Below are 21,679 nucleotides of genomic sequence, written 5' to 3' on the forward strand. Positions count from 1 at the left end.
CCCTGTGGCACTGGTTCCTGGGATGGGGCAGGGCCTGCGACGATGCCCCCTGGGGAGCAGTGGCATCTGAGGCTGAAGCCGGTGGCTTTGAGCCAAAAACTTGAGAATAAAAAGAGGGTCTCTTGGCATCACTGGAGGCGCTGGTTTGGAGGACTTCGGCCCCCCCACACCTACGAGGGCAGGCATCCCACACACGGCACGCCTCCTAGGGGCCAGGCCCTGTCGACACACCTGACAGACTCGTCTTGTTTCTCCCTCGGACACAATACACCCCTGATAGGCAGGGATCCCCACCGCCATCGTATGGACGTGGGAATGGAAGCTCAGAGAAGGGATGTGACTTGCCCAAGCCAGACAGTATCCCAGGGGCTCCAATAAGGAAAGTGTTCACACTCTAAATCACTAATTTCCAAAACCGTCTGGTCATGAGAAGCATCCCGGGCACTGGTTTAAAAATATCCATCCCCAGGCCCTTTGCTGGAGATTCAAATTCAGTGAGTCTGGAGGGGGACCCAGGAAACTGTCAGGGTAGCAGGTACACCAGGAGATTCTCTCTCGTTCAAGTCTGGGGATCAGTGGGTCAGGAACATCACCCCATTCTTCATGACCCCCAGCAGGTGTGGTGGCGATTCCTGGAAAGCATCTGCCCCAGGCTGCAGCTCGCCTTCTGTCCGGTGTTCCCTTGCCCAGCTTGGAGTTGCTCTGATAGCCCACCTTGGCCTGAATGAGGTCCCTGTCATTCACCCTTGTCTCCGTATCAATATGTCAGAGGCTTGGCTGTCAAAACCCCAAGACTCTGAGTTAAGTGGTAGCACCTGCTCCAGGGGGCCCTCTACCCCTCAGCCTCCCGGAAAGGGAGCCTCACCTTTCAGCTACTGCTGCTGAAATTCAATCCAGTGCTTCTAACTTGCTGGGGTTGAGCTGCTTCTCTCTGGGACAGGGAGGGTGAGGGCTGTTTTCTTGTGGGTTCTTTTGTACAAGGTCAGCTTCTAGCAATTATTTTTTTCTAATCGCCTGGGATCGCTCTCATCTAAGGACCTAAACCACAAGAAGCACAATACATCCCAGAAAAGAAAACAAACAAACAAACCAATGAACAAAAAGCTCTCTCCTGAGCTCTGCTCCCTTCCAAGGTAACAGACACCATCTTCCCGATCCCCTGCCGCCTTCGGAATCGTGCTGCAGGTTAATTAGAAATCCAGAGACCTGGAACAAGGGAAATGGCTTTGTGTTTCAATTTAATTTGTTCTTATTTTTTGACAGGGTCAAAGTTCACCTTTCCCGTTTGAATCTGAAAGCAATTTATAGCTGTGTCATTTTGATATTGCTGTGTCCAGGCTAAAGATCTTTGGCAAACATTTTCTTCTGGGAATTGGTGTGGTTAATATTGTTCTCTCTCAATCTGTGTAGCAAACACTGACTGCAACCTTCCCCTGTGCCAAGAACGGCGAGAGTCGCTGGGAGTGGACAGAAAGGAGGAGGTGACGATGGCACAGAAGGATGGCGGTGATGCTGGGGACTGACTGTGAGCCAGGGACACTTAGGGTCCTCTGGCCAGAGAGATCAGGGCCGCTTAGTGAAGGAGGGATTCATGAGCTGGGCTTTGGAGACAATGGACAACAACGGCAGCTACCTTACTGAGCGCCCACCGTGTGTTGCAGGCTTTAATCCTCACGCCCACCTCTGCAGTGAGAGGCAGAGGAGCTCAGTGTTTAATTGCCCTGAAGATCAGGGATCAAATCCTGACCGGCCAGCTCTGTGGTCTGCAGTGAATGATTCAACCTCTCTGATTCTTAGTCTCTTATTCTGTGAAATGAGGATGCAGGAATGACCCCGTAGGGTGGTTGTGAGTTTCAAAGGAAATAGCACACACTGGTGAATGCAGAGGTGACGTGGGAGGGAGGAGAGAGGAGATGGGCGGGGTCCGGTCCCAGAGCTGCGGCCACCCAGCGAGATCACCCCCTCTGTAGTGCCGGTTGCACTGAACAGGTGCACAAAGGCTGCCCTCTCTTGACACCAGGAAATGCTCAAAAGCTATTAGTTATCATTAGTGCCACACAGCTAGAGGTGTCAGAGCTGGGATTTGAACCCAGGCCTGCCTGGCTCAAAGACCCTCAGTCTTAAACTCAGCCTATTGCCACAATGACTAAGAGTAATCAGAAGGGCCATGTCTAAGCACAGGTCTTCTGATTCATTCACTCTGCAGAAACATTCCCCTGGAACTGGCAGCCCTCCTCTGAGAAGCCTGACTCCACCCGCCCAGGCTGTGCCTGGGTCTCCTCTGGGCTCCTGGCCCCCGTGTGTCCCTCAGTCCACACAGCGGTCACTCGAAATCCTTCTCCACTTACAGATCCATCTCCCCCACTGAGCTCCTGAGAGCGGGGAACTGAGAGCAGAATTTGAACAAAAGTTGGAACATCACCCCATCTTGGACTATTTCTCAAATAGAAAGTTTCCCTTTAACAGTAGCAGGTAGGAGATCTAAGTGTGTTAATAAACCGTGGTGCTGGCCGTTGTAAAATATTAATGATTTCTAGAATTGAAAATGCAAATAGCTGTCTGGAACTCCTCCACTCGGCATTAAAGAGAAGGGCTTTGAAAGGACGCAGTGGGGAGCACGGGGAATGGAGAATATGGCCTTGCTAGAGGCTGGGAGACAGACAGACATTTACCACCTCGTGACTGCCACATTAGCACCATTAAAAAGCGAGTCCCAGTTCTTCCGAAGGCCAGGCAGTCACATGGGCGCTGTGTGAATGCAGAGCTTTAAAGTGAGCGAGCGGCTTGTCCATCCGCTCCCACATTCCCACGTGGAGCACCTGCTACGCGCCAGGGAGGAGAGGGTGCACCCCCTGCCATGTAGGACCTTCACTGTCACCCTCAGAACCAGAGAGAGGAGTGGGCTGGGGGGAGAGAGAAGATCCCAGCCGAGCCCTGGTCCACTCAGTCCACAGCTGGGCTGTGATCACGCTCTGAACCTGACCCGAGTGAGGGAGCTGGTCAGGGGGAAGCACTTACCCCACGGTCCTGGCTTGTCTGGGAACACCTTGGGAACACCTCACACCTCCAGCCCAGCACCCATCTTTGTTGAACTCTCCAGACAGCTAAGCATACTCTTCTCAGCCACTGGGCCTCCAAAACAACATGTGCTTCCAATTTTTTTTTTTTTTGAAATAGTACCTGGTTCCTAGACGGTAAGTTTCTGGAGAGCAGCCCCTTGCTGCATCCTCTGGTTGTCTCTAGCGCTCAGCACCGACACTTTGTGGCGGGGACCAGAGGAGCTGGGGGATGCTGAATGACCTGCAGAAGGCAGCTGGCTGAGTGCCGAGGTGGGGAGGGAGGGAGGGAGAGGCCCGGGATGGATAAGGGCAGATACCGCAGCTGTGGCCACCCTAACCCCACCGCGGCGCTGGCTGCACTGAGCGGGCCGCACGTCTCAGCGCCGTCAGGCTGCCCTCTCCCTGCCAGAGACGGGCTGGGCTGGCACTGCCGTGCGGAGCTCTGGCGGCACACAGCCCACGGCCAGCTGATGCCTGCTTCCTTTCGACGTGTTCATAGTGCCCGGCACTCAAGAACGTGTCCTGGGAGGGCCCCAGTCTCTCTGGGGGGCTTTGCCACTTCCCCTCCTGATTCACTCTGTGCTCATACCGGCTCTCAAAAGGTACACTTCGTCCCTTTTCCCCAGAAATCGAGAGAATCTCCCTATCGTTCAGTGTCCCCAACAGGTTCTCCTGAGGACCTTTAACGTGGGGCTGTGCCTTTGGATTTGGGTCGTTTTCAGTCCCTTTCTGCTTCATTCTGGCTCTTTGTTGTGATCTGGGTGTGTGAGGTTATGAGAACGGGAAGCTCTGGATAAGTGAGGCACCAAACCGGAGGGGAAACAGTGCAGGGTTTTGGAGTCAGTGATCCGGGTTTTTATCCTGGCACTGCTGCTCACCACCTGTGGGGTCTGTCGGATGGGGATCAGACACCCGCCCTCTGGGAGGCCGCCCAGATGGAATGAGATTAGATGATAACATGCCCCCCTGTTGCCTGCACAGATCAGATGCTCAGCTACCGTGATCTCCCTTTCTCTTCTCCTGCCCTCCCAGGATGCTGTTTCTTTCTGTCTCCTGGTGCGCATGCATTTGAACCCCACTATGCTGCTGATTGCAAATATATTAGTCCTCCTCCTTCATCCTTTGAAAATGCCTTTCTTCCTTCTCCTCATGCACATGGCTTCCATTTCTGTTATAAATCCAATCTCTTTGCTCTAAGCTTTGTGAGTTCCCAGAGAGGCTGTACCGCCATTATCTTAGTACTTCTTGTCCTGTTCCCAGGAAGGGACTGTGTCTGCAAGAAATTATGCCTGATGTATGCATGTTTTCTTGTCCACTCACCCCAGCGTCCTCTCCTTGATGCTAAGACCAACATGGTCTAATCAGAGCCATCCCAAGCCAGCTCCTGGGTCCTCCAAACCTCCAGGATCACAGTCTTTTTGGCCTGGAGAGGGAAAAGAGAGACCACCTAGCCCTACCCGCTCTTACTGCAGATGATGTAGTAAGAAGACCAAGACCCAGGGAGTAGAGAGCCTGGCCCTGGCTCACACTGGGCCAGGGGTTCTCAGTTGTGCCTGCACGTGGGAAGAATAATTTGCTTGAGCCCTCTCCACGACCTTGGTTGGAGAAGGGGTGCAGGGGTGGGAGGGGGGCTGTCGTGCATTATGATTTCTTAAAAACTCCCCGGGTGGTTCTAACATGTGGCCAGGGCTGAGAATCAAGAATCAAATGTGTTTCTTGCGTATGTATGTATGAAAAGTATCCAATAACTATCCACAGAAGTCTGTTTCTGAGAAGGGGTCGGGCCTGTCACAGGGAAGGGTCCCAAGATGAGCATATCTCTCTGCAGACCCTGAGCACTTGAATGGGTATTACTAGTCAGTACTTATTTTATTTAGCAACCACATATTTATACAAGATTTGTATAAACACTAGGATGCTATTCCAAGTGCTTTAGAAATTACCAACTCATTTCCTCCTCAGAGCATGACTAGGAGAATGGTCCACTATGAGCCCACTTTACAGAGCAGAAGACTGAGGCACAGAGAGATGAAGTAACTTGCCCAAGATCACACACTCAGAGAGCGGTGGAGACACTGCTCTGGTTGGTCCCCCGTCCCTGCTTGTAACCTCTACGCTAAATCCCTTCTCCTCTTCTCAGCCCACACGTGCTCCGACAGCACCTTCAAGCCCAGGCCTTCCTAGAGGAAAGGGTCTACCAGAAGGTGGAACTGAAGCCTTCTGAACTCAGTAATAACAGAGGCTACTTTTGTGGCGCGCCCATGACTTACACACCTTTCCTCACTTAGCCTTTGATGAAACCGTGGTTCAGCAACTTATCTTGGTTAAACAGCTTCAAACCCGGGTCTGACCAGCTCCAGTCCATGTGCCCCAGGGATAGTCTGAGGCAGAATTTGTGTACAGAGTCCAGGTTTATCCTAGAAGCCTTATCCTAGGAGCATTTAACATAAAACACCTCCTGGAAATAAGTTCTTGTAAATTAAGTTTTTATAATTTATTTTATTCAAGAAAGACTCTATTCAGCCTGAATCATGAAACCATGAAGACAGTAGGGATATATAATTTCCTTACCCAGGTTAACAGGGATTTATTCTTTCACCAGCTGCAGAAATATCAATTATGGAAACAGATACAAATAGCTCTTCGCTTGTGCCCCATACTGCAGCAGTTTGCCCTTCCTGCCTGCACACATGGGCCACCCAGGCCTCGCTGCTCCGCTGCACTGCCCAGCTAATGGGATAGTGACAACCTGCCTGGTCGGACACTAAAGCTTCTTTTTTTTTTTTTGGCGGCACGCAGGCCACTCACTGTTGTGGCCTCTCCCATTACGGAGCACAGGCTCCGGACACGCAGGCTCAGCAGCCATGGCTCATGGGTCCAGCCGCTCCGCGGCACGTGGGATCTTCCTGGACCGGGGTACGAACCCGTGTCCCCTGCATCGGCAGGCGGACTCCCAACCACTGTGCCACCAGGGAAGCCCACTAAAGCTTCTTTTACAGAGAACTTGGCCAATCCAATTTTCAAGCAGCATGCCCAGGGCTTTAGCAGCCTGCCCGTGGTCTCTGCTCTGTTCTGTTGCGTGCGTGCCATGTGCTCAGTGGTGATGCTGTGGTCCAGAATTTAGTGTACAGCGTGGAGAAGTTATCCAAGAACTGATCACATGTTTCTGACCTAACATGAAAATCCAGTTCACTGTGCGACCTTGCTCAAGTCACTTTCTCTCTTGGCACCTTGGCTGTAAAATGGGGGAGATGAACTAGACCATACTCAGCTCTAATCACCTCTGCTGTGTGACGTCAGGCAGCATCCTAAACTTCTGTGATCCTTACGGTGGTGGAAACATCCTCATTAGAACAAAAAGGAATTACTAAAGGGAGAGCTGGTGTTAAGTGCAGCTGATTGCCTGTTAATCCACTTACAGGGGTGTACGTTTTAAATCCGTTATTGAGGACTGCTACATGCCAGGTGGCTTCCTTGCAGAGTTCATATCGTTTTGACAGTCCTTTTGTTTCAGCCACATTGATGCTGCTGCTCTGACACAAGTGTTTTGAAATGGGAACATTTTGACACAGCCGGGAAAACAAAGCATTACACCTTCAGCTTTTTAATAAACATTACCAAACAACGTACCCAGGAGATATTTCAGGCTACCTCCCCTCATCCCAGAACTTCCCCATCCCTGACCTCCCCTCTGGCAGGGGCCTCACGGAGGGGAGAGGTTGGGCTCAGGGTGGGCTCCCAGTCAAGCTGGCAAGAAAGGAGACAGGGGCAGTGAGGAGCTGTTGGGAGTGAAGGTCAGTGGAGGTCAGACATGCACGGTTGTGTGTGGGGGGGTCTGCTTCACACAGTGCCTGGTAATTTTCCAAAGCAGTTTTACATTTAAATGTAGCCATTTCAAAACTCTTGCATCAAAACAACTATGTCAAAATGCCCTTCTCAGACAAAGGAAATGAATGCCAGAAAGAGATGAACAAGACAGGGCTTCTGCCCCCAAAAAGCTGAGAGTCACCAGAGGGGAAAGGCGAGAGGGAAAGAGAAGAAAATTACTATTGTACTGCCGGGCAATGTCTGTAATCTCGGAAGGGGCGAGGAGGAAACAAAACAGAGAGAGCCTGACTCTGCCTGGGAGTGGGGAGGGGAGCTGGTGTCTGGGAGCTCAAGGAATATTTATTGAATGATTAGGAAGAGTAAATGTTAATTGAGGGTTTACCTTGTGGCAAGCACTGTTATTAGTGCTTTATTTTAGCTCATTTAGTCCTCACAACTACCCAATAAGATGAATATTATTATTATTCCCATTTTATGGATAAGGAGACTGAGGCTTCCAGAAGTCAAGTGAGGGACTTTCCCAAGACCACACAGCTAGTGAGTGGCAGAGACAGAATTGGAAAACAGGCACAGCCACACCTAAGGTTCTGCTCACACCCTTGTACTCTGTGGCCTCTTTGTGAGGGACAGGAGCCTCAGGGTGAAGGGACACAGGTTTTACCATTCATCAGATTGGGGTCCACTCTGTTCTCACCACTTACCACCTGGATGACCTTGGACAATCTGCTGACCCAACCATGTCTTCTGTCTTCTTCCTTTGGCGCTCACCCTCCCCAGCACACATCCCTCAATGCCTGTTGGCTGTACTTATTGACTCAATAAGTATGCAGTCAGCATGTGTATCTGCAGGTACCATGTTAGACCTGGGTCCACAGCAGTTACTAAGACAAAGTTCCTGCCACCATGGAGCTACCATTTTCATGAGAAGAGACCTGAAGGGTAAGGAGCCAGGTCCACAGAACCCAGGACAGCTCTCTAGACAAGGCGGAGAAGCTAGTTTGAACCCCTGTGTGAAGAGGCGTGAAGAGCTGGTGAGAGAGGGTAGAGGTGAGAGTGGGGTGGGCAGAGGACAGGCAGGTCAGAGCCTAGATTAGCTTCTAGGGCACAAGGGCAGTGGCAACAGAAATATCTCCCCACTGAGTGCCAAAGCGCCTCATCAACTGTAAGATCACGGGGACATGGGAGTTGAGCATAATTGCTCTTATTTTCCTCTCATTACTGACCCTTTCTTGCCTTCCATAGTCTGTGTGACCACATCATGGGTGAGGCATGGGTTGGTTCATTTTCTCAGAGCCTGGAACAATCCAGCTTCCCTGGCTCCTCTAAAGATGTTGTGTGGAGAGAAAAAAAATTTTTCACTCTTTAATAGAAATACTTTTCCTTCATTAAATGAAATCTCCAAAGCCCAGTAGCATTTTCGGTGCTTATATGAAGATGCCAGTGGGGATTTGAGATTGAAAGTGGTATTTTTATACAAGTCAATGAAGATCTCAATAGGAAAGAAAGAATACTCTTCAAATCTAAATTCCTCCAGCACCAGGCAAGACAGATCTTCGGCTCAGGGCCTGGATCACATTACTCCCAGCCCTACTGGGAAACTCTTTTCCTGAAGCATTCCAAGCGCTCATAAGTATTGGTTCTGTGTTTGGGGAAATTGTATTAATAGTGTCTTTCCAAGGCTGCAAACCATTCAACTTGAATTTCTGTGTATACCTCAGCTCTGATAACTCTGTACAAAAACTTAGGAATTTGTAGGAGTTTGAGTCAGAAGCAGATGTGTGCGCGTGCCTGCCCACGTTTACACGCAGAACAAATCTTTTATCTGGTATAGCTGGGGAATGAGCTTTCCCCCTTGGAGGTGTCAGGAGAAAGACTGGTCTCAGGGGATAGAAAGACTGTATTCAAATTCCAGCGTAACTCTTGCTAGCTGGGTGGCCCTGGGCAAAGCACTTAACCTCAGATTTCTTGTCTGTAATATGAGGAAAACAATACACTTCTCCCGGGGCCTGGTGAGACCTGGATCAAAATGTATGGAAAGTGCCTGGCACACAGGAACCGCTCAAAGCCTGTTCCTTTCAACTACCTCTCAGCTGACGGCTGTACTGTAACCCATTAGCTTCATCAATTTCATGGCAATGATTCTGGTTATCTATTGCTATGTAATAACCTCCCCCACCCCCAAATTTAGAGGTTACAGTGACAATTGTCTTGTATTTTGCAGAGACTCTGCAGTCTGACTGCTCCTTTCTGTTCTGTGCTGTCTGGGCCTTCAGCAGGGCCGACTCCAAGGGCTACTTTTCCAGATGGAGAAACAGAGCTGGGGGCTGTCAGAGGGAAGAGATCCGTCTGGAGCTAGGTAACAAGTTAAGGAAGGCTCTTTCCTGAACACTCCCACTGTGCCAGGTCCTGCAGGGGAGAAAAGACTGAAAGGCACGAACTTTTCAGTTGTTCAGACCCCCAGAGGGCAATAAAAACCACTGGAGGGATTGAATTCACATTCTCAACAGCTGGTTGCGTCGGCCCCTCAGCGACACCAGGCTTGGGAGTCTGGTGAGTCTGCCCCTTACTCGCCCTTACCCTGGCTTCCTCCTCAACGAGACAGGGATTCTCTGCCCTCACAGGGTTGAGGGAGGCTTGCCTAGCAGCTAGCAGATGCTCAATACATGGCATTAAAAGAAGGATTCGTTCTCTGCTCTGCCTCTACGCATCCCAGTGCCTGCCCCCATCAGCCCGCATAGCTGGGAGAGGAGGAGAGACCTCTGGCTGCCACTAGCAGGCAGGCTGAACTCTCTCCTTCCAGCGTGGAAAATCCCCTTACGGAGAAGTCATTTGTCAAAGCCAACCGTTCAGCTGCTTTAATTTACATATTTATCAAGTCTGATTAGAATGTATTGTCTTCGACTTTCATCCTAGCTTTCACCTCTTCTCGCTTTCTCTTTCTGGGGAAACTTTTTGTTGCCCTTGTTGCAAAAGGGCACCTCGTAATTCAATTTGCATTTGCTAATAAGTCTGAAACTGAACCTGGTGAGAAATTTCTGGAGGCTGGGAGAGATGGAAGGCAGAGCACGTGTTAGGAAAAGCCTGGGCACTCAGTTCTAGTCTGATGCGCTCGCACAACCAAAGGGCAACAAGTGCTCTACAACTATTCCACGAGGATTTATTGAGCTCCTTCTGTGTGCTAGGCCCTGGGAATACAATTTGTGAAAAAGACAGGCAAAGTCATGGGTCTAGTGTTGCTTAGAGTCTAGTGACCTCAGTTTCTGCATCTGTAAGATCAAGCAGTTGGACCAAGTGACTTCTAACGGTCTGCAAGTTCCCGTTTCTGAACACATTCTATATGTCATGTCATGGGCACAGACCCGATGCGTTGTCTCAGTTCTTACAAGACCCCTGTGAGGTTGATCCTCACTTTGCAGGTGAGGAAAGGAACAATCTCAGAGCTCAGGGTCATGTGCGGCAGGATTTGGTTTTAACCCTTCTTCTGTCCGACTCTACAATTCAAGTTTATTACCGCAAAACCAGGCTTGATCTTTCTTTGGCGCTAGTCTTTGAGCCCCTGGATAGCAGGAAGAGAGTCTGCTTCCTCTCTACGTCCCCAGGGGCCAGCCCGAAGTGTGGCACATGGTCAGTGTTAGAAAATACATATAGAATTGAACTAAAAAGCAAAGTCCTTCATCCTCGGCCTTCTTGTCTTTTCGGCCTCGGGTCTGCCCTGCTCTCCTGGGCTGCCTCAGCTGAAGGCTGGTGTAGCAGGTGCTGTGCGCACCACCGCACTCACCCTTCAGGACCAATTAATTCCCCCAGTTCCCAGCAGTGCTGGTACCTGACAGCTCACAGCTGAGTTTCTCCCTGGAAACTACGCTCAGCTGAAGGAAGCCGCTTTTCCCGAGGCTCCAGCCCAGGCCTGTGGGTAGCCCACACCCAGTAGCTGGGCCGTGCAGGATACAGAGCCAGCCCCTCACCTGCTGGGACAGCTATGCAGGACCCTCCTGGCCTGGAGCTCCCCACGGGATTGATTAAAGTCGCTGCTGAGACTGTCCCAACCCTGCTTAACTCACCTCTCGCGAGAGTTGCCGAGAGCAATCCCCGGTAAGCCTCCTGCACGGCAATCTCAGCCTCTCCCAGCCTGTTTCCCAGGAGACCTGACCTCGGTAGGTACCCTGAGAGGGTGGCTGTGATTCTGACTTTCAGCAGGAGCTTGGGGGGTGCTGGGATCAAGATAGGTCATGGCGGGAAGAGCCCTCCTGCCGTCAGCCTACACCCACCCCACCCCCACCCTGGAATGCTGCCTGCCTACCTGCTCCAGGCCCAGAGTCCCGGCCCACACAGGCTCTAGAGGGACCAAGCCCAGCAGGGCAGCCTGGCCGAGGGGTGCTGCCCCTGGGACTGACAAGGTAACGACTGGCCCTAGCCCTCTGTATCTCAGGCCCATCGCCATTCGGCTTCCTTCACAGCCCTGGCAGGCATCCCCTGGGCACTCTCCAGGCACCAGCCTGCAGGGACATCGCCCGAGGCAGCCCAGTGACGTGAGAGATGGCTGCTTGGACGTTGGAGCTCTACGCCCTGGGTTCCAGACCTGGCTTGACCAGCCTTCTGCTGTGTAGCCTCCGACAAGTCACTTGTCCCTTCTGGGCCTCTCCCTTCATCCTCACAGTGAGTCCGTTCCACTTGGCGATTCCTCAGGCTCTGCAGTTCTTCTGGCCTCTAGGAGTCTCCTATAGGTCAGAGGCCTCCTCACTGCTTTCTAAAGCCAAAAAGTGGTTTGAATATGTGGTAGACACATGAGGTATACCAGAGAGGCAGAGGCTCCTTTCCCAAAGGCCTGAAATTCCAGAATTAATGCTTCATTTCTTGTCAGGAGTGTTTCTCTGTCAGGAGCACACTCTTTTTAAGAGAAATCTCTTCTCTTCTCCCATCTCATCAAGGGTAGAACGTTCATTCCCTAACCCTGCAACATGGATGACCGTACCTGGCAGATGTAAGATTTTAGGCCCTGGGAGGTCCAAGCCTCGCTGAGGGAATGTGACCCAGAGGGCGACGGGGCGAGGGAGCGGGAGAACTGAAAATAAACTTCGCTAACACCGCTGTTTTCTCGACGTGGGCCGGAGGCTCAGGGGGCAGGTGCTGGGCATTAGGCAGAGCAAATCTGAGCTGCGGCCTTCGGTCCTGCCTGAACGAGGCAGCAAAAGATTTATGACTGGGGCTTCCCTGGTGGCGCAGTGGTTGGGGGTCCGCATGCCGATGCAGGGGACGAGGGTTCGTGACCCGGTCCGGGAGGATCCCACATGCCGCGGAGCAGCTGGGCCTGTGAGCCATGGCCGCTGGGCCTGTGCGTCCGGAGCCTGTGCTCCGTGGCGGGGGAGGCCGCGGTGGTGAGAGGCCCATGTGCCGCAAAAAAACCACAACAACAACAACAAAAAAACAAATTTATGACCACATGAGGGGTCCAGATTGAACTCTGAGTTCAGAGGAGGGTGAGGGCGCTGTGGTCTGGAGGTTTCTGGAAAGGCGTTTTGGAGGGGTTGGTTGAGACAGCACAGTCTAAGAAATTGAAGGTTTGCTTGAGAAGATAGTGACGAGGCCAGTCTGAATAAAGTAGCATATTTTATAGGGGTTTATAGAATATTCAACCAGGGACTATTTTGCCTCGAGAAGACATGGGATGTTTAGTGATGTCCGAGCTTGTTTTGATTGTCATGTGTGGTGGGGGAGGGGTGCTCGGGCACCTGTGGGTAGAAGCTAGAGATTCAGCCTATGGTGCACACCGCCACACAGAGTCCCCCTGCGACTATGTCTATTCCCAGGACTTCTGGCTCGGTAAATGGGACCTGCAATTAACAGGCAAAGCCATGGGGAAGGGGCAGGGGCAGAACATCTCTGACGTAAGGTTTACCTTGTGAGCTGGGCAGCATTATTCTCATTTTACAGGGAACTGAGGCTCCGAATGTGTAAGGAATTTGCTCAAGACCTCACAGCCAGTCATCTACGGGTCCTGGATATGAGTACTGGTCTATCTGCCCAGGAAGCCAGCAGGCTTTCCATTTGATCCCCTCAGGGGGCAGAAGAAACACAGGGACCAATGTCCTGCCCAGTCTCCCCCGTCCAGCTCTCCTCTCTCATTGAATTCACCCTCAGTCTCCTGGGCTGAGCCAGCCCTGGGTGTTTTTGCTTTCAGCAAGTCTCATCTCTACCCAGATACATTCACTGGTTCTCCAATGCCTTCAAGAAAGCTCTATCGATGCCTCCTAAACCTATATTTTCTCATAAAATTACATACAAGAAATCCTGCACCCAGAGCACGTTCTTATATAATTCACAACTCCTATTCCCTCTTTATTGTCAGTATCAGCAACAGAGTGATTTCCTCATACTACCTTTAACGTGATGTATTTTGTAGGGAAAACTACAGAATTGTTCTGCTGATGAAATCAGATACAACACAACAGGAACACCAGGGGTGGCCTAGGACCAGTCCTGAATGAATATTAGTTTCTTCCCTCCCCTCTCAGGGGAGGCACAGCCGAGCAGTCTAGAAGGCTAAGTAGGAGTAAGCCAGACAGAGGAACTGGGGGCTGGCATTCTAGACAGAGAGACCAGCACGCACCCAGGTGTGGAGGTGTGGGGAGAACATTCATGCTTGCGGAGCTGCCGCGAGTAGCTGAGGCTGGGGCCTGTGGAAGGGGCTGGAGGGGTGAGGGGGCCGCCAGCTACCAGAGACAGGGGCGATGCAGGAGGCTGGGCTTGCCCGGAGGAGGACAGCAGAGCGCTGCCGATGGGTCGTAAGCAGAACGAGTGGTGTGCTCCCATTTGCGTTTTGGAAAGGCCTCTTTGGTGGCTGGGCAGATGATGGGCTGGCAAGGATGGTGCCAACACAGGGAGGCCGGTGACAGAGCGTGCTGTGGTCGCTTCCAGGATTTCCTTTTCTCCATCTTGCTATAGCAGGTGGACCTGTTCGGACCCCAGAGTATGATAGGCAAGACTGCAACTGGTCCGGGATGGAAACCAACAGGAGGGCATTCTCCCGACTTCGTGATGCCTTCAGGGATCATACAGTCAAGAAAATGAAAACGTTTCCTCTGTTAAAAAAAAAATCTTTCTATTATAACATTCCATATTCCCCTCCCAGGTCCCCACCCCTTCTTCCTGCACAGAATGCCTCACTCCCTGTGACAAGTTATTGTCAGGAGAGACAGGGCAACGAAACTGACCATGTGAACTTATGGGAGAATTTTGTCCTCAGAGGGCCCAGCTGGTGCTCTCTGGGGCCTCTTGGCATCTTGGCTGGTACCTCCACCAACCACGGGTCCAGTCCACGGACAGTTGACCAGATCGATGGAGGCTCTCCCTCCATCCTGACGCCGAGGTTGTGGCTTTGCTCCTCGCTCAGGCTCAGCATCAATAGATGAGATGCAAAGTTTCTCAAGTTCTACAATCAACTAGGGGAAGTGCAGCCATCGCCAGTGGGACTAATTAGTTATCTATTACTGCCTAACACATGACACTAGAATTCAGCATGTTGAAAACAACAAACGTTTATTACCTCTTTGTATCGGTGGGTCAGGAATGTGGGAGCAGCTTTGCTGGCTGGCCCTGACCCCGGCTCTCTCATGAGGTTGTGGTAAGCTGTGGGCCAGGGCTGCAGTCATCTGGGGGTGGGACAGTCCTCACCAGGGGGACCTCTCCACAGGCTGCCTGAGTGCCCACAAGTCAAGGCCGCCAGCGTGAGTGATGAGAGAGAGAGAAAGTACATCCACGATGGAAGCCATTGTCTCTTTATAGCCTAATCTCAAAAGCCAAACACCATCACCTCTGTAGCAATCTATTTGTTTGTTAGGGCAAGTCTCTGAGGCCAGCCCATGCTGAAGGGGAGGGAGGGAGTTCACCTCTTGAAAAGAGGAGATTAATGAAGAATTTGTGGATGTATTTTTTAAAACCACCACAAGGACCCCATTTAATCTCCAAGAGGTGATATGACACGGTGGTTAAGAGCATATATTTGAGACTCAAAAAGACCTAGGTTTAATCCTGGCTCCCCCAACATTTGCTACTTATGCAGGTTTAGACAAGTCACTTAACCTTGCCAGAACTCAGTTTCCTAAAAAATAGGGGTGAGAATTGTAGATGTTTTTCATTGGGTTGCTGTGAAAATTATGATCATACATGTCAAGTGCCTGGCACGGAGTAAGTGCTGAATAAATACTACTTAGTTGCTGTTGGAGCTGGATAATGTCATTGTCCTTCACAAGAGGCAGAGGAGCGTAGAGGAGGAACACAGGTGGAGTCAGACTGCCTGGGTGGGGACTCTGGCTCTGCCAGCCTTTAGCTGTGGGCAAGTCACCATGTCTATTAGCTTTGGTTTTCTGTAAAATGAAGATAATAATAGCTAGTGACTGGCCACCTAATAGGTGCTCAAGAAATATTTTATGAATAAGGAAATGGTGGCTGATAGAGGGACATTATCTCTCTATCAAAGGAGTGCTCGTGTGTGTGTGTGTGTGTGTGTGTGTGTGTATGTATGAGTTGGGATGCTACACAAAATACATTTGACTGCAAACACCTTCTGTTAACTGGGGAGCCCACTATGGCTGTCCTGGTTCTACCTGAGGGTGCCCTGTACCCCTGAGTGTGCCTCTCTCCAAGGCCTCCAGCTTTACCCTCCCTTATATGTTTCTCTTGGGCTCATTGTTCAGCTTCTTTGCCACCCCGGCTTTGTTCAAAGCATACTTCCTTCATCATCCCTGCTGTCTCCACCAAGAATATGTTTAATTGGCTTTGCACGAGTCTGAGGATTTGGTAACAGGATTGGGGTGGGAGTGGAAGTCCCATGTCACACCACCTCAGAGCTGCTACATTACCTTAAACTGATTTTGCAAATGGAAGCTAAAAGCTAAGCAAAGGAGACCCATGCATTTTGCCTAAAGATGATTATAACGCTCTTTTACGGTCTCCTAAATGACAAAGCAATTTGTTACCTGCCTGCGTCAACATTTGCTTATATTAGCACCTGAGATGCTTGATTTTTATTAGCCCCACGTTATCACTTTATGAAGACGCAGGGGCTCAGTAAAATGAGTGTGCAAATAGAATGCCCATTTTGCATTTCCCTGTGGTCAGCAGAAATGCTGAATGCAATTGAGTTGATACCAGGTCAGGGGAGACATCCATAAAGATAGCCTTCACTGAGACCTTGGTAATGTCATTTTTCATTTCTACGCTGCTGGGATAGATGGGGTCAGTGTTAGTGTGTTTTAAAAGGGCTTGGTGACATTTTGTTTTTTGTATTTTAAGTGAAAAAGCAATATAAATACTAAGACATAGCTCAACTCCCACCAGCAATAAGGGATGAAACCAAACTCCCTTGTGTACATTGTAGATGGAAATGCAGTAGATGTAGAATCTGATACTGCTCTTAGTGGATCCGGGAGGAGACAGACAGGGTAGGGAATGGGGCACTGGGCTGGGACTCTGCTACTGCATGACCTTGGACATGTCCCCTCCTTCTGTGAGCCTCAGTTCCCTCACCTGTAAGATGGAGTTGATACTGTCTACCTCACAGGGGCATGATGAAGATTAAATAAGATAGTGTGTGTCTAAATTTCTTTATAAACCAGGATCTGTATGAGTATGTTTTACTTATTAATTGAATAACCAGTTCCTGACCACCTTTCCACACAGAGTCCTGGGAAAATCATTAAACATACACCATGAGAGTCACAGTTTCTCCCTTGAGGAGCTTGTATTCAGTCCAGGAGATGTTCAGGTATCTAACTTCTCTTTTAAACCATAAACTTCTTAAGAGCAGGTGAGCCTTCTCTCTCTCCCTTTGCTCCTAAAGGCGCTTAGCATAGAACCGAGAACAGAGTGAGTTCTCAAGTATGCATTTTGGCTTCATTATATGTTTTGCTGTCTTATAGGGACCTAATATTAGGGAAGCAGTGACCTCAAAACTGGTCACTCAATAGACCAGGCAAGTCCTAAGCTTTCAGATCCAGGTATAATAGGGTTAATTTTTTTTTTTTTTAAATTTTAGTCTCTGACTTCGTGCATCAATTGTTGGGATCATGAATCACATTCTCAAATAACCTGTCCTAGCATTTCAGAAGCAGAAAGCCAGTTTAAGATCTCTGCCTCCCCTCTCCATCCAGATTGTCCACTAATGTAGATGGGATCCTTTAATCGAATGCCTCTCAGTGTTCATGTCTGAATTTCCTTCAGGTCATTGTTCTGTTCTGTGTCAATCAGTCCTTCTTCTGCCCATGGCTAAGCACCCTCTTCCTGCCCCTCCTTTCTAGGAATATCACTCTTGGTTACTGCTTTTGTCTAATAATATATTTGCACAATGCTAAACTTTATTATACAAATGAGACTTCCGTAGAGGCAGCAAAAGCATGGGCTTTGACTTTGGCCCATAATTTTCTACTTCTTTGTATGTCTAATACCTTTTACTGGATGATGAATATTGTGAATTATACATTGTTGAATATCTGGATTTTGTTGTCTTCCTTTAAAGACAGTTGGACTTTATATAGCAGGCAGTCAATTTTGTTGTTGTTGCTGTTCAGCTTGATCCATCTGAGATTTATTTTAAATTTTTGTTAGAGTGAGTCTTGGGTGGTTTAGCCCCACCACTAAGGCATGGCCCTTCTGGATTCTCCACCAAATGCCCTGAATGATCAATGCGGACTTCCACTTGGGAGGTGGGAGTTCAAATGATTCCTAGCCCTATGTGAGCCCTGAGAATGTTCAGTTCACAGCTCCCTGGTCGTTTTTTTCATGACATCATGGAGATTCACCCTGTATATGCACATCTTGGGACCCAGCGAAGACTCATGAGGACCCCTTTATGGATTCCTGGAACTCTTTTTCTACAGAGCTCCCTCTTCTCTGAAATATACAGAGTTTCCCCACAACCACCACCTGGTTCAGACTCCCTGAACTTCAATCTCAGTGAGATTTCCATGCTCTGTTGAGGATACCTCTCTCTGCTCTTTGGTCTGGGGTGGGCCTCCAGGCAAAAAACCAGGGCAGTCATGGGGCATGCCTCATTAGTTTTCCTTTTCTCATGAGTTAGTCTTGCTCATGAGTTAGTCTTGTTCAATGTCTGAAAAGAGTTGTTTTGTATATTTTGTCCAATCTTCTAGTTGCTTAAGGTGAGAGAGAAATCTGGTCCCTCTTACTTCATCAAGGCCAAACAGAGCTTGGATTCTAATCTCAGCTCTACCCTATGTAGCTCTGTAGGTAGAACTTGAACAAGTTATATAACCTCTCTGAGCCCCAGTTTCTGTCTCAGTAAAAGAAGTATTAACTGTCATGTTTCTGTAAGGATTATAAATAATGTGTATAATGTGCCGGACACAAAAGGTGCTATTTAAATGGTAGCTGCTACTATTACTAATATAAATAGCTACCTATTTTACTCCATCATTTACTAAATTTTTACTGTGTACTAGGCAATATGTAAGCTTGTTAAATTATCACAGCAACCCTATGAAGAAACTATCCACATTTATAGATTAACACATTGAAACTCAAAAAGGACACATAACTTGCCTAGTTTCATGGTCAGTGGATCTGGGATTTGACATTGCTCTTATGACTTCTTCAGATGATTGTAACATTAATATGATCAATTGCACAGAAGAACAGAAATGTAGTTATTTAATATTGGGTGACCAGGGACATAATACAATTAGTGGTTTTAACCCAATGATTTAAGAGACAAATGTAAAGCACCCTTTCCCTGCCCCTCCCACACACATACATAACAACTCCCCATCTCAGCTGTCCTCTTAGTAACCTACTTCCATTTTATCTTACAGACAACCTTTGGGAGGGGGCAGAGCAAAAGGTGGTATTCATCACAGGACGAATCCACCCAGGGGAAACACCCTCTTCATTTGTGTGTCAAGGTAAGTTGCAAGATCTCATGGGCATCCCGTGTCTCCCCTGCACATCCATCTGGGGCACTGTGATGGCCTCTGGGACAGTATGGTCACATGCAGAGTCCTTATCTTGGATGAGAATTTACTTCACTTCTCAAGAGGCTACACCTGATCTCCATTAGCATTTGTTTCACTAAATGTTCATCGACTACACGTATGCATGGAAGAATGGATGAATGAACGGATGGATGGGTGGATAGATAGATGAATAGGTAGAGTTCTCCTGTATGTGCTAGACTGAGGATGGGAGTCATAGAGTCGTCTGCACTTCCTAGCTTTGTTTTACATGTCTCCAGTGGTTTACAAAAAAATAAATCTGGTCTCCTTCCACCCACCATCACCACCACCACCACCACCAACAACAACAATTCTGGTCCCAGGTCAAATCATATATTGGCAGAAGTGTGGTGGGCTGGGGAAGTAGGAATTGAAAGTTATCTATTCGTTCAGTCAATAATTCACTTAACAAACAGCTTTTGAAATACTGTACCAACGATGAGAAGGAATGCATGCTTCATATCAGACAACCAGAGGTAAATAAGAGGTAATTTCTCTTCTCAAATGTATCTTTTTGTAATTGAATTTTTATTTATTATTAAGTAGTTAATCCATATAAAATATATAGTCAGCAGTATATATACATGCATGTATATATATACACACATATATTCAATTAGTCAGCAATATAAATATATTCAATAGTGTATAAATAATAATTTAATGAATGCCCAAGTTCCCACCAGCTTAAGAAGCTGAATATTATCTATTCCTTTTAAATCCTCTGTCTTTCCTTCCCCCTCATACAAATAACCATCAGCTTGAATTTTGTATTTGTCCTTCTTAATAGTTTTACTACACATGTAAGCATTCCTGAACAATGTATTTTTTAGTTTTGCATGTTTTTGAACTTTATAAAAATGGTATCATTCTGTACGTGTTGGAACTTGAATAGCTGTCATTCGATTGTTTTCATCATGTATTCTATTCCATGTCTGTCTGTACCTCAACTTACCTATCCATTCTCCTGAAGATGGACCATTAGGTTGTTTACAGTGTTTTTTCTTGCAGACAATGCTGATACAAATGTGTCCTATTTGTATCCCACAAATGTGATACATAGGTGTCGCCTTGTGGGCCTTGTGCACGTGTGCAGATACTTTTCTAGGGTGTATAACTGTGGAATGCAATTGCTCTGCAAGTGGCTCGGCCACTTCCCAGCAGTTCGGTTTCCTCAAATGTAAAATAAATTATTATATCAATATGTATGTGGGAAGGCTGTTATGAAACTGGCATGAGACGAATGTAAACAAACACCCAGTCCTGTGTCTGGCATACAGCAGGCCCTCAACAGATGTCACCCCCTTCCCCATGGGATCTGAGAAGATGAAGCAGGTAATCTGCTTTGTAAACTCTAAGGCACTCTGCAAACACATATGGGTCTTATTTTCCCTGTTCGTCTTCTTACAAGGCTGTGGTTAGGCACCACTTCCTCCCTCTTGGTTTCAGACAAGGAGCCTGAGCTTCAGGGAGAGGAAGTGATTGCCCAAAGACAAGCAGCTCATCAGCGGCATGGCTGGGGGGTCTCAACTCCCCGCTCCGGCCACCTTAGCTGCCTCCTTGGCATTCTCACTTCCAGCCTCCTTCTTCCCCGCACTGTCCTTGCAATAACCTCTCGCAGGGCCCTCCTGCTTGTACCAACTTCTTTACTGGCAGCCATCTGTCAGTTACTAAACTTGGCAGCAGCCTGTTCCCCAGCTGATCAGATGCAGCTCTTTTGTCCTTATTTGTGAAAAGACAGAAGCCTTACCATCAATACTTCATCCCTGGGAGCCCACACTTCCGTGCCCACCCCCTCTGTGGGCAGCAGACAGAGGGTAGGGTCACTATCCCATTTTACAGAGGAGGCCCGAGGCACAGAGAAGTCGAGAAGCTCCCAGGTGCTCTCTCTGTTGACTCTGGATGGTGCTGAGTTTATCGATAGACTCAGTGCTGTCTATCACTGAGGCTTTCAGTCAGTGTTCACTCCTTGACAGAGGCTTTAATGCCTTCCCACTACCTTCTCAGGATCAACTCCCAACTCCTTGGCATGACACTCACAGTTCTCCATGGTGTGGCCCTTGCCAGGGGGCCTTGGCCTCATTATATCCCAGCTCCACACAACTTAATCCCTGGACACTCTTCTCCCCACCACTGGGCCTTTGCACCTGCTGCCCCTCTGCCTAGGAGGTTTTGTGCCCACTCCCTTCAGCCCCCTGCTTTGTGCCTGCCTTGTGGGTTACCCAATGGTCATCTTTTTGGCCCTGATCTGTTATGCATTTGATTTATGTTTGTTGCTCTCCCTTTAAACCTAGCTGTTTGAGACCCAGGGCTGGATCTTAGAGTGTCATTTTCCACATCTGTAAAATGCGCATTGTCTTGTTCATTTCATGGGGCTGTTGTGAGGAACAAATGCTGTCTTGGCTCTCGGATGCTAAATCTGAGTCCAGAAAGAGGAACCTCCAGTTCACAGAACCAGTAAAGAGAGGAGGGGGCTTTGCGGCTGGGTCTGCCAAGCCTGTGCATGCTCTTTTGCTGGAGGAGTGAGGGGGCCTAGAAGGACTAGAGGGCCAAGCTTCCTGCCTGGAAGAGCAGAGTGTTCTGGCCACCCCACAACAACCAGTACATTTGACATGTGAGACTGGGAGGCTCAGGGGAGAGAGGTGGCTGACCCAGGATCACACAGCTAATTCATGGCGGATGTGACGCCGGGACCCATCTCCCCAGACCTGGTCTTCCTCTGTCCCTATCTCTGTAACTGCCACTTAAGACACACAATTCACCCTTCCTGAGGCAGCTCAAGACAGGCAGGAT

The 21,679-nt window shown here is 48.9% G+C and overlaps 1 protein-coding gene across 1 annotated transcript in view; it reads left to right on the forward strand.

The window, feature by feature from the left end:
- Nucleotides 1–21,679, forward strand: part of AGBL4 (AGBL carboxypeptidase 4) — a 1,394,453-nt gene that overhangs the window by 1,235,133 nt on the left and 137,641 nt on the right. The window contains exon 7 of the mRNA XM_049700153.1: nucleotides 18,707–18,796. Within this exon, the coding sequence (XP_049556110.1) occupies nucleotides 18,707–18,796 (90 nt within the window). The remainder of the gene's footprint in view (nucleotides 1–18,706; nucleotides 18,797–21,679) is intronic.

This window comes from Orcinus orca, chromosome 1 (assembly GCF_937001465.1).
Source record: "Orcinus orca chromosome 1, mOrcOrc1.1, whole genome shotgun sequence".
Taxonomy (NCBI): domain Eukaryota; kingdom Metazoa; phylum Chordata; class Mammalia; order Artiodactyla; family Delphinidae; genus Orcinus; species Orcinus orca.